Genomic DNA, 12,697 nt, shown 5'->3' with positions numbered 1-12,697 from the left:
AGCTACTTGCAACGTGCAAACCTCGCAGCATCACAGCGTCACCGTCAGCACTTCCCCAGGGTAAGCACAGGACCTCGTGGGACATATGAGGAAAAGCCCCTGCTGGGTTTTCCAGCAAAGGTGGCAAGAGTGTGTGGGCAGGTTGCCGCGAGCAGGCCAGGCACGTGGCCTCGATGGCCAGGCAAGGACAGCGGCCCCGGGGTGCCAGGGCTTCACTAGCCTTGCCGAGTAGAGGTGAACCCAGAGGGGCAGCTGGGGAAGCGAGTGTTTCAGGAAAATCCCTGGGGAAGGGGGACGGCTGGCATTTTGGAGGCAGGGTGGTGGTGGGGAAGCCAGGGTGCCAGGCAGGAAGGAGGGCCCAGGCCATGGGGTGTCCAGGTAGAGGGATGGGGGAAAAAAGAAAGAAAAAAACCCCCAAAACATAACCCAAAAAACAAAGGCTGTCCTATGCCCCAGCCTGCTTCCAGCCCCTGTGAGGAGAGGGGCTCTCTGGAGGATTTTCCCCCTCTGCTGCCCCCCACGGCTTTCCCCTCTGCTCCCAGCACTGCTGGGCTGCTCTTGCCCTCGCTTCTGCCCACAGCCACGCACACTCCTCGTGGTGTCCTGGCTCAGGCCCTGCTGCTGGTGTGAACCAAGCCCTTGGGGCTCATACACCAACAGGAGCATTCCCTGCCCCTGCTCCCTGAGAGCAGTTTTGGGTTCTGGGAACAGTCTGGAGGTCCCAGCCCTGTCCCCCCAACCACCCAGGTCCTGCTCAGGGCAGGGAGAGCCCCCAGCCAGGACACAGGGAGGGGCAAGGGAGTGCACAGGGACCCCTTCTCCCTTTGCAATTTGGGGACAGCACCGGCAGCGCAAACTTGATCTGCGGCTCTGCGAGAAGCCCAGGGCTGGTGGCTTTGCTCTGCCACCTGCTGGGGACAGGACAAGTTGGGGGACAGGGCAGAACTGTGCAGGGATGCAACCACAGAGAGGTGTGTGCAGCTGCGGGGCAGAACCACCCCTGACTGACAGACATGGCTCGGGTTTTATTTTCCAATAAAGAAACAAGCTAAACCCTCCCGGGTGCTGGTGGCACCAGGTTCCTGGGTGGGACAGGGGCTGCTGTGCCCTGTGACAAGCAGCCCAGGGAGCAGAATCCAGCTGTATGGGCACAGGCTGCCCCCAACGCCCACTTGGAGCGGCAGGATCCCGGGATGGATGCTCCTACACACCTCCCCACAGCTTCGCTCATTCACAGGGCTCCCAGCTGCATCCAGCAGTGTCCCAGGAACGGGTCAGGCTGCAGCTTTTCCCTGCCTCTGCCTGCTCACTCCATGGCCACGGGCTGCTGCCCCTCCACGTCCCTTGTCTTGGAGTTCACCAGCTCCCTCCGGATCTCTGGCGAGATCTGCGGATGGCTGTGGAACTTGAGCAGCTCAAGCAAAGCCTCCTTCTGCTCCGAGGAGAGGTCCTCCTTGTAGCGCTGGGCAAAGGCCAGGAAGCTCTGGTGCCACAAAACGGGCAGGACCCGCTGGTCCGTGCGGAAGGCCAGGAAGTGGAAGACGAGGGCATCCACTACGCGGAAGGGCAGGGCGTACTTCTTGTCGATGAGCAGCCGGAGGAAGATGCTGTTGGCACCACTGTACTGCATCTCGGCGATCTTCAGCATGGCCGCGCTGTGGGGACAGAGGGAGCACTGAGGTGAGGGCAGGCCAGGCAGGAGCCACGGGGCACCAGGCACCCAGATGGAAAGATGACAAACCCAGCACTGAGCCTTGAATCTCAACCCCAGAGGGAGCAGAGCAAACCCCCCCACCTCCGAGATGCCGGAGAGGCTGAAGGACAGATAGGAGGCGTTGCACTGGTGTCCCTAAAGGAGAACCTCTGACCCCCTCCAGCCTCCCAGCGCATTACCTGGAGTGGAGAACGGGGATGGAGCACTTGGTGAGGATGCTGCCGATGATGATTGCCTCCCGCAGCGTGCAGGTCCCCGACTCGCACAGGGGGATGAGGATCCCTGTGGAGGAGGAAGAGTCAGGCACCGCCTTTCTCAATCGCAGCAGGCAGAACCCTGTGATTAAGCCCCCTTCTCCTATCCCAGGACACATCTGACCCCAGGAAATAACAGCTCCTCCAGTAGCTGCTGTTACAGGGGTCGCAGCATCTCCCTGCCACGCAACCAGCCCTGAACCACCTCAGGGTGCCAGACAAGACGAATATCACTCGAGACAGTTCGTAAACTGCCATCAACCTCCAGAACCCCCCAATACCTGCTAGCACTCGCTGGCAGCGCCTGCGTAAGCCTACGGGCACTCATCACCCTTCCACCCTGAACCCCGCCAACAGGCCCCTGGGGGTTTGGAAGCCGCTTTGTCCACCGAGTGGAACTCCCTGTGTGTCTTTCAGGTCTTCTCCTCCCCACTGAGCCCCCAGGGCCACACCACGCAGGGGAGAGTGTCCTGTCACACTGGGCAGTGATGTGCAACACACACACCCACTGAGCTTCCCAGATGGCAAGAGGCTCCCAGGTAGGAAGGGCAGCTCTGCAGGGAGTCCCTACCTTTGAACCAGGCTGCCGGCTTGAACAGAGCCTTCTTCAAAGCCATGTAGAGGTGAAAATTGAGGCGCTTATACTCAGCAATGTCATCCCTGACCCGTGGCAGCAGCACCAGGTTGTAGAACCGCTGGGCCATCCTCTCTTTCAGGTTGGATGAAAATATCCTGGGAAAAGCAAAGCACAAAGTGAGGGGTGGAGAAAAGAGGCCAAGCAGGGGACAGGCTGGTATTTTGTAAATCTGGTTCCAGTTATGGAAAGAAAGAGCAAAAAAATCCCACGTCAGCAGCTCCCAGAGCTGACCTCACCTGGTGGCTTGGTACATGGCAGCTGCTGTCCACGTCTCCGGCTCTGTGATGTAGAGGATCTGCTCCCAGTTGGACAAGGCAGGAATGATTTTAAATGCCTTGGGGAGTTTCCCGCTCCTGTATTTGGACAGCACCTTAAAAGACAAGGATACAGGCCAGGCCATGACATATGGGCACTGACAGCAGGGCTGCGGGACTTGTCCCATGACCACGAGAAAGTCTTCCCCTTCCTTAGCATCTCTAGCAAGGAAGGACCATCCCAGGTCCTGAGATGGGACCATCCCAGGACCACCCCGAGCACGCTGCTCAGGAGACTGTCGCTCAGAAACTCTCTAGGCCCTTCAGTGGCCGATACTACACAAACTGCAGTTAATCCACAGAAGCGCCTGCGCAGAGCGAGGATGGGGACAACCTCTCTGAGGCAGAGTGGGCGCAGAGGCGGTGGCCGTGGCGCTCAGCAGCTTTGCCCTTACCTCTCTGACACCCCTGTAAACCTCCAGGACACGGGGATCCAGCTGGGGCATGGGGCAGCCCGATAACTCCGACAGCGCAGTCTCCACCTCCGTCTGCTTCTCCGTGATCTTCTCCATGATGATGTCCGCCAGTGTGCGCCTGGGCCCAGTGTGGGAAGGGCGCGAGTCAGGGGCCGGACTGGGAGGAAGCGGCAGCCGCCACCACCGCCGCTCCGGCCCCTTCTCCCACCGCATCCTCACCTCAGCGGCGGGTTCTTGTTCATGAACATCTCGATGGCTTTCTCGTCCTCGGGGTCCACCACCACCTCCCCGCAATACTCCCCGCTCCGTCCTGCCGCCACCGCCTTCTCCAACGAAGGCCACTCCTCATCATCCTCCGAGTCCGAGCCGGGCACCGCCGGGCCTGCGAAGGGAGAAACGCTGGCTGAGCCTCGCACCCTTCGACGCCCGGGGAAGGGTTGGGGGCGAACCGGGGGACCGGGGGGGGTCTCACCCAGGGCCGTGCTGCGCTGCCTGGGGGCGGCGGGGGCGCCGGGGCCGTGCTCGGCCTCCAGCTCCTCCTGCTGCCGCCGCGCCTGCTCCAGGATGCGCCGGGAGAGCCGCGCGTCCACATAGCCTTCCTCCTCCTCCTCCTCCTTGGCCTCGGCCTGGCCGCCGCGTCCCTTCCCCCGCACCGTGGGCCGCGGGGCCGCCTCCTGGAGAATCTGTTCGGCCAGCGGCAGCATGGAACCGGGACCGGGGCCCCGCGTCCGCCGGGCCTTGGGCATGGTGGCGGGGTCTGAGAGACGCTGACCGGCCTCGGAGGGACGGGGACGGGGACGGGGACCGGGACCCGAACTGCCGCTGCCGTCCGCTCCGCCACCGGCCGCGCGTGCGCTTTGTCCCCGCCCCTTCCGGCGGCAACGTCGTCCCCGCCTCTTCCGCCGGTGCTTCCGTCCCGGCGGGGCGGGCGGGCGCAGGATGGGGGTCACCTGGTAAGGACGGGAAAGGAGGAGGAGGGAAGGGGGGAGATCGCGGTGAGGGGCTCCCGGGGGGCGGGAGGGGAGCCGGGAGAAGCCGCCGGTGGGTCCCGGTTGCCCCTCTTGACTTCCCCGTCCCGGTGCCCAGCGTGGCGCAGGTGCCGGTGGCGGAGGGGAAGAGCCTGCAGCAGACGGTGGAGATCCTGACGCGGAAACTGGAGCTGCTGGGGGCCGAGAAGCAGGGAACCTTCTGCGTGGACTGCGAGACTTACCACACCGCCGCTTCCACCATCAGCAGCCAAGGTCAGCCCCGGGAGAGCCCCGGGGGGGTCCGGGTCCGGGTCCGGGGGTGCCGTCAGCCGGCCCGCAGCTCTTTCTTCTCCCGGTGCCCTTTCCAGCTCCTTAACGTGGCGCCCGGGGGGTGAACCCCGGTGACAGGAGGGTCTCCCGTGGAAGGAGCGTCTGCTGTGGGTGAGGCCACGGCTTGGACCGGGACCGGGACGGTCGGGGCTTCTCCCGCAGGTCGTGGCTGTTTGATTTATCGTGGTGGGGAACGAGCAGCCATCTCGCCGCCCGCAGAATGTCTTCTCCGCCCGCAGGAGGTGCCTGTTGCGGTTGCCGTCGGCCTTTTCTCTTCTCTGGGAGAAGGAGCGTCCCTGTACGGGGTCCCGGCGGAGCTGGGGAGGGTCGGCATGGGGCACGGACCGGCCTGCCGTGGCCGATGCTCTCTGCCCGGTAGCAGACACCCGGCCGTGCCCGTTCTTCCCGCTCCTTAGCACCGTTTTTCCCTCTCCCTGCGTGTCCCCGCGTTGCCCTGCCCTGGGGATGGCCCTGTCGCGGTGGGGAGCCCTGCCTTGAGGATTCCTGCTCCAGCCTCAGCAGCCGTGTCGGGTTATCTTTGCTGTCAGCGTTATTTTTCCGTGAAACTTCAAATGCTGTTTCTGTTTGAGTCGCTTTGGAGGCCACGTTTTGGTCCGGAGAGGATGGGCGCGAGTCTCCTGGCAGCATCTGCCCGTCTCCGAGGGGCAGTCACTGGAGGGCAGGCGGTGGCAGCCAGCCTGCAAGCTGGAGGGGGGAGCGGAGCTGAGCACCGGCTCCCGGGACAGTAGGGAGCAGCTCTAAGGGCTTCTGAGGCATGAGGTGACCCAGGTCTTTCCAGGGGATGTGCTCAGAGGACCCCAAATCCCCTCTTGACATAGCAGGGCCTAAAACTGCTCAGAGGTACGGCGTGGCGTGCTCACCTGAGGGGCTGTTCCAGTCTCTTTATCCCTCCTAAGCGCCCCTCGATTTTCACATCATTTAAAAACGCTAAGGCAAACATCGCCGCTGTCTCTGCGGCTGCCTTGGGGCTCGGCTCCGCCAGTTTGCCCAGACAGATCTATTTGAAGCTACCAGAGCGGCTTTTTGCTGCTTTTTTTGCAGCTGGAACTTGCACGGCCACATCCCTGGAAAGGCTTTTTTGATCTATGTGGATAAACGAGAATTGTTTCCAGCTTTTAAAGCATGATATAAGCCAGGGCACCCTGTTTTCCAGAGCGTGTCTCAACACGTCCTCCCCAGGCAGGACTGGTGGGTGAGGGGGAAGAGAGGCAAAGCCCAGCCTTCCTCCTGTGACCGTGGGCAGGACAGTCAGCAGATGCCCAGCCCCATGTTTGGGGATGGGAGGTGGGTGCTCTTTGCTGACCCCCTTGCCCCAGCCTGCTGGGGATCTCGCGTCCAGCTCACTCTCTGGTCTCTGAGTTGTGCTGGCAGAAGATTTTTTTTTTTCCCCTTTAACTTTAAATCTTAAGAAGGAGACACAATCTATTCCCTGAACAGCCGGATAACATAAAGCATGTATGAGTGGTACAAGGACCCTGGAATAAAAGCAACAAGGAGGACAAAGGAAAAAACAGATGCTTCTTTTTTTAAAAGCACATACAAGCGCAGGACTGTTGGTTTTACAGCCCAAATACCATTGCTCTTATTTCAGGGCAGACAGGCAAGCTGATGTACGTGATGCACAACTCCGAATATCCCCTCAGCTGCTTTGCTCTCTTTGAAAACGGTCCCTGCCTCATAGCAGATGCCAACTTTGATATCCTTATGGTGAAGTTGAAAGGCTTCTTCCAAAACGCCAAGGCGAACAAGATAGAGAGCCGGGGCACCCGCTACCAGTACTGTGACTTCTTGGTGAAGGTGGGCACAGTTACGATGGGGCCCAGTGCCCGTGGGATATCTGTGGAGGTAAGAATTGTCTTTGAAGGGTATGAAATACAACTACAGACAGGGAAATCCCATTTTGGAGGTTAGAGAAGAAATCCCCCATCCTTTCTGTGTCTCGATCGCATTGCTTGTTGCTGGTAGTTTGTCCTAGATGCGTTCATGTATGCAGCAGGCAGGGTATTTATCTCCTTTTCACAACAAGGTTTAATTCAGGCAGGTACTTTGGGGCTCAGCTGCAGCTATGGAAAAGCCTGTCATTGAAGTGCCAATAAACAAAACCCTGAAGGGATGCTATCAAACTAAAAAGCTGCTTAAAGTCCTGATGCACAACACTAGTAGCGTACTTCAGGTTAATAAGCGTACCAAGGGGGACAACACAACCTCTTCAGCTGCTAATTTGATGCTGATTTGGGTTTTGCTTGCTTTCTCCATCTCGAGCAGACACAGCCCCAGGAGAGCAGGGCCCTCTTGTCCCAGGTTCTGCTCACGCAGTGTAGAGATGGTCTTCTCCTCACCAGAGTGCTTTTGGCAGGCGTCAGTCCTACCCTGTGGCGTGCCAACCTGGATTGCTGCACCGTGGGCTTGAAGCCTGCCATCAAACAGCTTCCGCTCTTTCTGCTCAGTGCTGTGACTGCTGATGAGGCTCGAGAGCATCGGCTGCCAGCTGCTGACGGGTGTTTCATGGGGTGGAGGCTGGGCTGAAGCAAATTCTAAAGGAAGATCCTTCAGTGTACACGAAGGGGCATGGGAGGATCTAGGAAGGCATTTGGGGAGATGCTTGGCTGAATACAAGTGTGAGTCGAAGGCTCACAAGCTGTGGACAAGCCTCAGCTGGGCTGAAAAACATCTTGGAAAAGACAAGGAGCTGGGCTGCGCTGGTATGGGAAGGGCAAAGGTCAGACTCCAGACATCTAGAAATATTGGTGCCGAACAGTCTTCAAGATAGCTGAGAATTAGATGCTTAGAGGTCTTTCAAAATCAGAGCTTATGCTTTTTCTAAACACACAAATCCTATTATCTGATATACAATTAATCAGGCAGGCGTTCCTAGCCAGCAGGGATGAGGATTGAGAAATGGCTTATTTCTTCACTGCAATAAACACAGATGTTGTAGCATCAGCGTTGCTATTGACCTGGGGTTAAACAGAAGCTTTTTTTACCCTAAACTTGAGTTCAGGACCAGATTTGCCAGGTGGTCTGGCTGCTTCTGGTTTGGTGTAGTAGTTTTTTTCAAGGTTTGCATTAGGACCTACTCCTGATTTGGGACCAGACTCATATTTAGTAAAACGCTTTAAGTCCTTAAGTCCCAAGGCTTTTTCCAGTACATTCCTGAGAGATGTCACAGCCACACGAGTTGTTGACTTACCGGCATGTGGGAGTGAAGTTTGGTTTTGGGTGGGATAAAGTTAATGTGGCGTTTGAACCAATGTCCCCAAGACATGTCCCAATCCCCACTATTGGGGATTTAATAAAAGCAGTGCCCTTACAGGGTACATTTTACCTCCCCTTCCTTTTTGAAGGGATTGCTTGCATGTTCCCAGCGTGTCCTGTTCATTTATATTTGTCCATCCTTGTTATATGCTAAATATTCTCAGATGTTTTTTATGAAAAGCATTCTCTTTCTAGCAAGGTAGAGGGAGGAAAGCGCGTTGCCTCCTGCGTGGTTATTGTCCCTGCTGCGAGCTTCAGGGCTGTGGTTTCTGTTGCCAGGTGGAGTACTGCCCCTGCGTGATAGCTAACGACTGCTGGAACCTGCTCATGGAGTTCATGCAGAGCTTCATGGGGAACCACACTCCCGGCATCCCGTCCGTGTTTGGCACCAAGCACGACAGCATCTACAGCCCAGCAGACACGATGGTTCAGTATATGGAGCTGTTCAACAAAATCCGCAAGCAGCAGCAGGTGCCTGTAGCGGGGATCAGATGAAAGGACTCCCTGGAGCCTGGTTTAGAGCAACTGCATCCTCTTTTCTACCTGCCCATCTGGATCAGGATTCCCTCCAAAAAGTGGCACTGGCGGCAGCCCAAGGTTGTTCTTTTTTTTTTCTCAATCTCTTTCCCATGTTTCAAAGCAAAGGTCTTGAATGCTACGTGTATTTCTTGTTGTCCTCCTTCATGGTTTTGAGCGTGTCTGGGATCAGCCCTGTGGTTCTGATGGTTCTTTGTACAGTGCTTCGTGCAGGGGATTACTGCTTGTTGGCAGGAGGGAAAAGGAGAAATTCCAACCAAATGCATGCAAGGGCAGAGTTTCCTTGACTGCGAACAGCTACATGAGAGATTTTTTTTTAAATTTTTTTTGGATACCCATGTGAAAGTGTCTTGTTATTTTTCATCAAAATAAAAAGCTGTATTTTGTGAGGAGATGGAGTCTTTCTGCACAGCAAGTGTTGTGCTGTTTTGTATTGTTTATTTACAGCTTTTGAAATTTTCTGTTGCGTGGAGACAATTATTCAGCAGAGTTTTATCTTTGATTTGGTGCAAGAGCTTTATACCCCTGAAGCAAACTAATTTCCCTGTAGCAAAATCTACAGGAATTCTTGCATTCCTATTATGGGTATGTTCTTAGCTTGCCTTCATCTTTTATATCTGATGGGAGTATTAAAATCTTCTACCTCTCAGATGATACCGATGAAGCCTTGTGATAAATAAATAAATAAGCCTGGCAGGAGCCCTCTCATGCATTGAAAGAGAATACCAACCGCTTTGTCGCTTTGTTTGAAAGGTAGGTAATAAATGTCCTATCCCTGTACACCATTTCTCATTTGAGAAATCTTGGTGACTTCAGCGGATTTAATGGAGTAAGGAAGGACTTGGGGAGTAAGAGCGAAAAATTTATTATAAGACTTAATGATACAGTATCACTCAAATATTTTTTTTAGTGGCGATTTATTTTTACAGCAGGAAAACCAGAGAAATCAGATCCCTTTTGAGCAATCTGTCCCCTTGATTTTACTTGTTCAGTACCTGTCCAGCTTGTAGCTGTCATTTTTTCTTCTCCTCCCTGCTCCACTCTGCTCAGTCTCAGAATACGCAGAAACACCCTCATTCAGCCACAAACCTTTGCACTGAGCTTTCTTCGTGGTTCCTGGGAAGGCTGTGTGTAGCAGGGTTCCAGCTCTGCAGCCCGTATGCCAGACATAAAGGGCAGGCGTAGAGAAGGTCTAAGGATGGTTCTAGGAAGGGAGGTTTGCAAGAAGGACGGTGGGTTCCTCATGAAGAAGCAGTGTGTGTCTTGCTCGCAGAAAATATTGCTGGTTCCTTCCCAACATGGGGGTCTTGAAGACTCTGAGGAGCAAGTAAAACAGAAATAGATTTCTCCTAAATAGATTTTTCCATCTGAAGCAGTGGGGGGAAAAGAAGCTGTTTTGTTACTTGATTTGCTGACTGGTGGAGAACTAGTTATTTAGATATGACTTCTTTGTGATTATCATTTATACCTGTAAACCTAATTAACTGTTAGAGTGCCTAGAGCTTTTAGTGTGGGCATTTAATAAATTTAATCAGCACTGGGTCCAGAAAGATCTGGTTAATGAGCCATAATAAATGGCATAATGTACCGTAAGTGTGTTAGAAATTCCAACATGCTGAATATACTGGATTTTTGCAACTCTTAGCTCAAGTTCATGACACGTGCGCTGACTTCAGTGGGACTATTAATTTTCAGTGGTGAAAATTCAGTGAGAATCTGACCTGCTGTCATTCCACGTAGTTAAGCGTGGCTGGCAAAACTTATGAAAACAAACTGTAGTCTTTGTAGGGATAGTTATTTCTGTCCTGTTTCCCATTTTAAGTCTTAAGGTTAAAAAAAAAATACCTTTTAATGGTCAGATTAGTCATGCTGAATGTTGCTAATGCTTTATTAATTCCCAAAAGATGCGTTCTGTAACCAGAGATGTCAAAACTCCGGTCACATGTCTTAAAAACATAAAAAGTGTGCTGGAATCTCTGGGGACTTCTGTGCTCTTTATTAATACATTGTACTGTTCCTAGAGTAATAAAATGGGACCCCTTGAGCTACATTCTGCCTTCAATTACACCATTACAGCCATTGACGTCAGTAGGTTTCCACACGTGTAAGGATGGGTAGGATTTAGCCCTTTATGTCTTAGCAAAAATGTCTGTTGTTGTAACTGTGTTCTCTGAACGAGGGGATCAGCTGCTCCACATGAGGGGCTGCTTTTACTCTAGGGCTTTTTACTTTCTTGATGGACAAAATGACTGTTTTTCAATCTTATTAGCTGCAGTAATCCTCCTCATTCTGGCCCCCCCAGCATCAGTATGGCAGGTTAACGTGGCTTCGAACATGCTAGTCTGCATCTTAACAAGTCTTCAGGGGGCTTTCAATTGTGTTACATTAATGGATTGAACCAGTGTAATTGAAAACCACCCTAATTTTGCCTGTCAAGGCATGGTCTGGAAGGTTGTTTTCCTGTTGCTCCCCAGTGTTTTCTCAGAGAATGAAAGACCTAGAGGGAGAGGTGGCCAAACTGTAGTCCTGTACCACTGTGGATCCTTTTTTTCTGCTTCTGCACCTCTCAAAATCACTGGCAGTGTTGTTGCTTTCTGTGAGTTGAAGCCTGACCTGGAGGGGACTGGGGATCTTGGGGATGTGGGTCTCAGCCTTGCATCGTCATAGCTTTCCCCCTCCTAGCTCTAAGTAGAGGCCAAGTGACGTTACCGGTGTCACTAACGCTTCAGTGGCAGAGAGAGAGTCCAAGTCTCACTGCTACCCTGGGGATACTGTGGGCTTTTGTTCTGGTTTGTGCTGTGGCATTTTTTATGAAGTACTTACATAGCAGCTGCACCCTGCTAAGCTTTACAAAGAGAGTGAGGACATAAGGGCCTCGTTAATCTTCAGTTTTAATTCTCAGCAGATATTACAGACTGGGGGCTCATTGCAGTGGGGAGCTGTTGAACAGTTGAGAGGTGTGTGACTGTGGATTTCTGTGCAGGTAGTGGTTCAAAACAGACCAGGCACTGGCCAAAAAGGGAAGGTGTAGAGAAAGGACGACAAAGCTCACAGGAAGTGGAATTTGTGGGAAGGCTGGCTGGTGCAGGAGCTCACAAGGAGACCACCAGGCTGTGGAGTGTCCTTGTCCCGTGGCAGAAGAAAGCAGGCTCCCACCTGTCGCAGTAAATGGCGGCGCTTTGCCTCAAACTTACTGGGACAAGACAGGTTGGGGGGGAACACTTTGTCCCTGTGCAAAGGAATTGCATCTGTGACACCGCTGACCTGTGCTTCGTGTCACCGGTCCTGTGTGGTCCATGACTGCTTGCTTGCAGCTTTGCCCTGGCTCAGCGCTGCCCAGAGAGCAGGACCGGCCGGTCCCTGAGGGTACCTCCTGCAGGCCGTGAAAAAAGTTGAGTTGTCCCAGTGGGTGCAGGTGACTCCCAAGCGTGGCTGTCCCTTGCTTGGGGACAGGCTTCTCCCCCCCCTCCCCGGCCCCAGCGCTGACGTCCCTTTGTCTCTCACAAAACGCCTTTCCATCCCCTCATGGTGTGTGACCTGGCGGCCTTCGAGTGACCTCTGGCAAAGGCCAGTACGGCTCGGGGGCCTTTGTGTGCCACCAGTGCTGTCTGTGGCCCTGTGGGGTGCCCACCCCCATCACCTCAGGGTCCCCGTCACCTCAGAGCCCCCCGTGGGTCCCCCCCGTCACCTCAGGGGCCCTGTGGGGCATCTCCCACCCCACACAGCCACCTCGGGGGCCCCGCGGGAACGCGCCACCTCCCGCGCTGCCCCTTTAAGAGTCTCTTTGTCTCCTAAACATCCTTATTTACCCTCCTGTGACTCAACCGAACTTCAGCCTGGGATTCACAAAGCCCGGTACGTCACCGTCCGGGGCCGGGCCCGGGCAGTCCCCGCCCCTCGGCGCTGCCCTCCCGCTACTCGAGCGTAAGCCATTGAAGAGCTCTCCCTAGCGGCTACGTAGAGTTCGTAAGCTCCGCCAGAACTCTGTCTGCCGCGGCGTGGGCTGCGCAAACGACGTCCGTCGGCGCTCCAGCCTCGCCGTTAGCGCCGTGCTCCGCTCTACGGAATTGGCGTAAGCACCGGCGCTGGATGGGGAGCGGGGCGAGGGGGAAGGCGAGAGCGTTGTGTGGCGTGCTCTCCAGCCAACGGCGGGGCGGGGCGGGGCGCGGCGGGCGGCCAATGGGCGGGGAGAGGGCGTGGCCGGCGGCGGTTGGGGTGTCTCGCGCTGGGTGACAGCTCGCGCGTGCTGAT

At 55.1% G+C, this 12,697-nt stretch overlaps 2 protein-coding genes across 5 annotated transcripts; one reads left to right on the top strand and one right to left on the bottom strand.

Moving 5' to 3' along the window:
- Nucleotides 1-842: 842 nt before the first annotated feature.
- On the bottom strand, nucleotides 843-4,161 carry BYSL (bystin-like). Its single transcript, XM_010584724.1, has 7 exons — nucleotides 3,808-4,161; nucleotides 3,555-3,717; nucleotides 3,315-3,453; nucleotides 2,842-2,975; nucleotides 2,540-2,700; nucleotides 1,894-1,996; nucleotides 843-1,655 (listed from the first exon to the last, which is right to left on the bottom strand). The coding sequence occupies exons 1-7, from the start codon at nucleotides 4,079-4,081 to the stop codon at nucleotides 1,307-1,309; spliced, it is 1,323 nt and encodes a 440-aa protein (XP_010583026.1). The 5' UTR covers nucleotides 4,082-4,161; the 3' UTR covers nucleotides 843-1,306.
- A 54-nt stretch (nucleotides 4,162-4,215) lies between these two features.
- On the top strand, nucleotides 4,216-8,746 carry MED20 (mediator complex subunit 20). 4 transcript variants are annotated; one of them, XM_010584721.1, is made up of 4 exons: nucleotides 4,216-4,288; nucleotides 4,422-4,576; nucleotides 6,246-6,499; nucleotides 8,189-8,746. In XM_010584721.1, exons 1-4 carry the CDS (start codon nucleotides 4,275-4,277, stop codon nucleotides 8,402-8,404), a joined length of 639 nt encoding a protein of 212 aa, XP_010583023.1. In that variant the 5' UTR covers nucleotides 4,216-4,274; the 3' UTR covers nucleotides 8,405-8,746. The 4 variants fall into 4 exon arrangements, with proteins under 4 accessions (XP_010583023.1, XP_010583022.1, XP_010583025.1 ...); XM_010584720.1 differs by having other exon boundaries at nucleotides 6,920-8,271; XM_010584723.1 differs by lacking the exon at nucleotides 4,216-4,288 and adding an exon at nucleotides 5,808-5,938 and having other exon boundaries at nucleotides 4,333-5,494; nucleotides 6,920-8,271.
- The last annotated feature ends 3,951 nt before the right edge of the window (nucleotides 8,747-12,697 follow it).

This window comes from Haliaeetus leucocephalus, unplaced genomic scaffold, assembly GCF_000737465.1.
Source record: "Haliaeetus leucocephalus isolate CR32 unplaced genomic scaffold, Haliaeetus_leucocephalus-4.0 Scaffold1000, whole genome shotgun sequence".
In the NCBI taxonomy this organism is placed as follows: Eukaryota; Metazoa; Chordata; class Aves; order Accipitriformes; family Accipitridae; genus Haliaeetus; species Haliaeetus leucocephalus.
The sequence above is the reverse complement of the archived record's forward strand: the minus strand, read 5'-3'. Positions and strand labels throughout refer to the sequence as shown.

Excerpts from the sequence above, each read along its gene's own strand:
- MED20 (XM_010584720.1), top strand. Across the intron at positions 4,577-6,245 it reads TTCCACCATCAGCAGCCAAG|GGCAGACAGGCAAGCTGATG; the intron begins GTCAGCCCCGGG and ends CTCTTATTTCAG. Across the intron at positions 6,500-6,919 it reads CCCGTGGGATATCTGTGGAG|ACACAGCCCCAGGAGAGCAG; the intron begins GTAAGAATTGTC and ends CATCTCGAGCAG.
- BYSL (XM_010584724.1), bottom strand. The coding sequence starts at position 4,081 with ATGCCCAAGGCCCGGCGGACGCGGGGCCCCGGTCCCGGTTCCATGCTG. Across the intron at positions 3,718-3,807 it reads GCAGCGCAGCACGGCCCTGG|GCCCGGCGGTGCCCGGCTCG; the intron begins GTGAGACCCCCC and ends CTCCCTTCGCAG. Across the intron at positions 2,976-3,314 it reads TTTACAGGGGTGTCAGAGAG|GTGCTGTCCAAATACAGGAG; the intron begins GTAAGGGCAAAG and ends TTGTCTTTTAAG.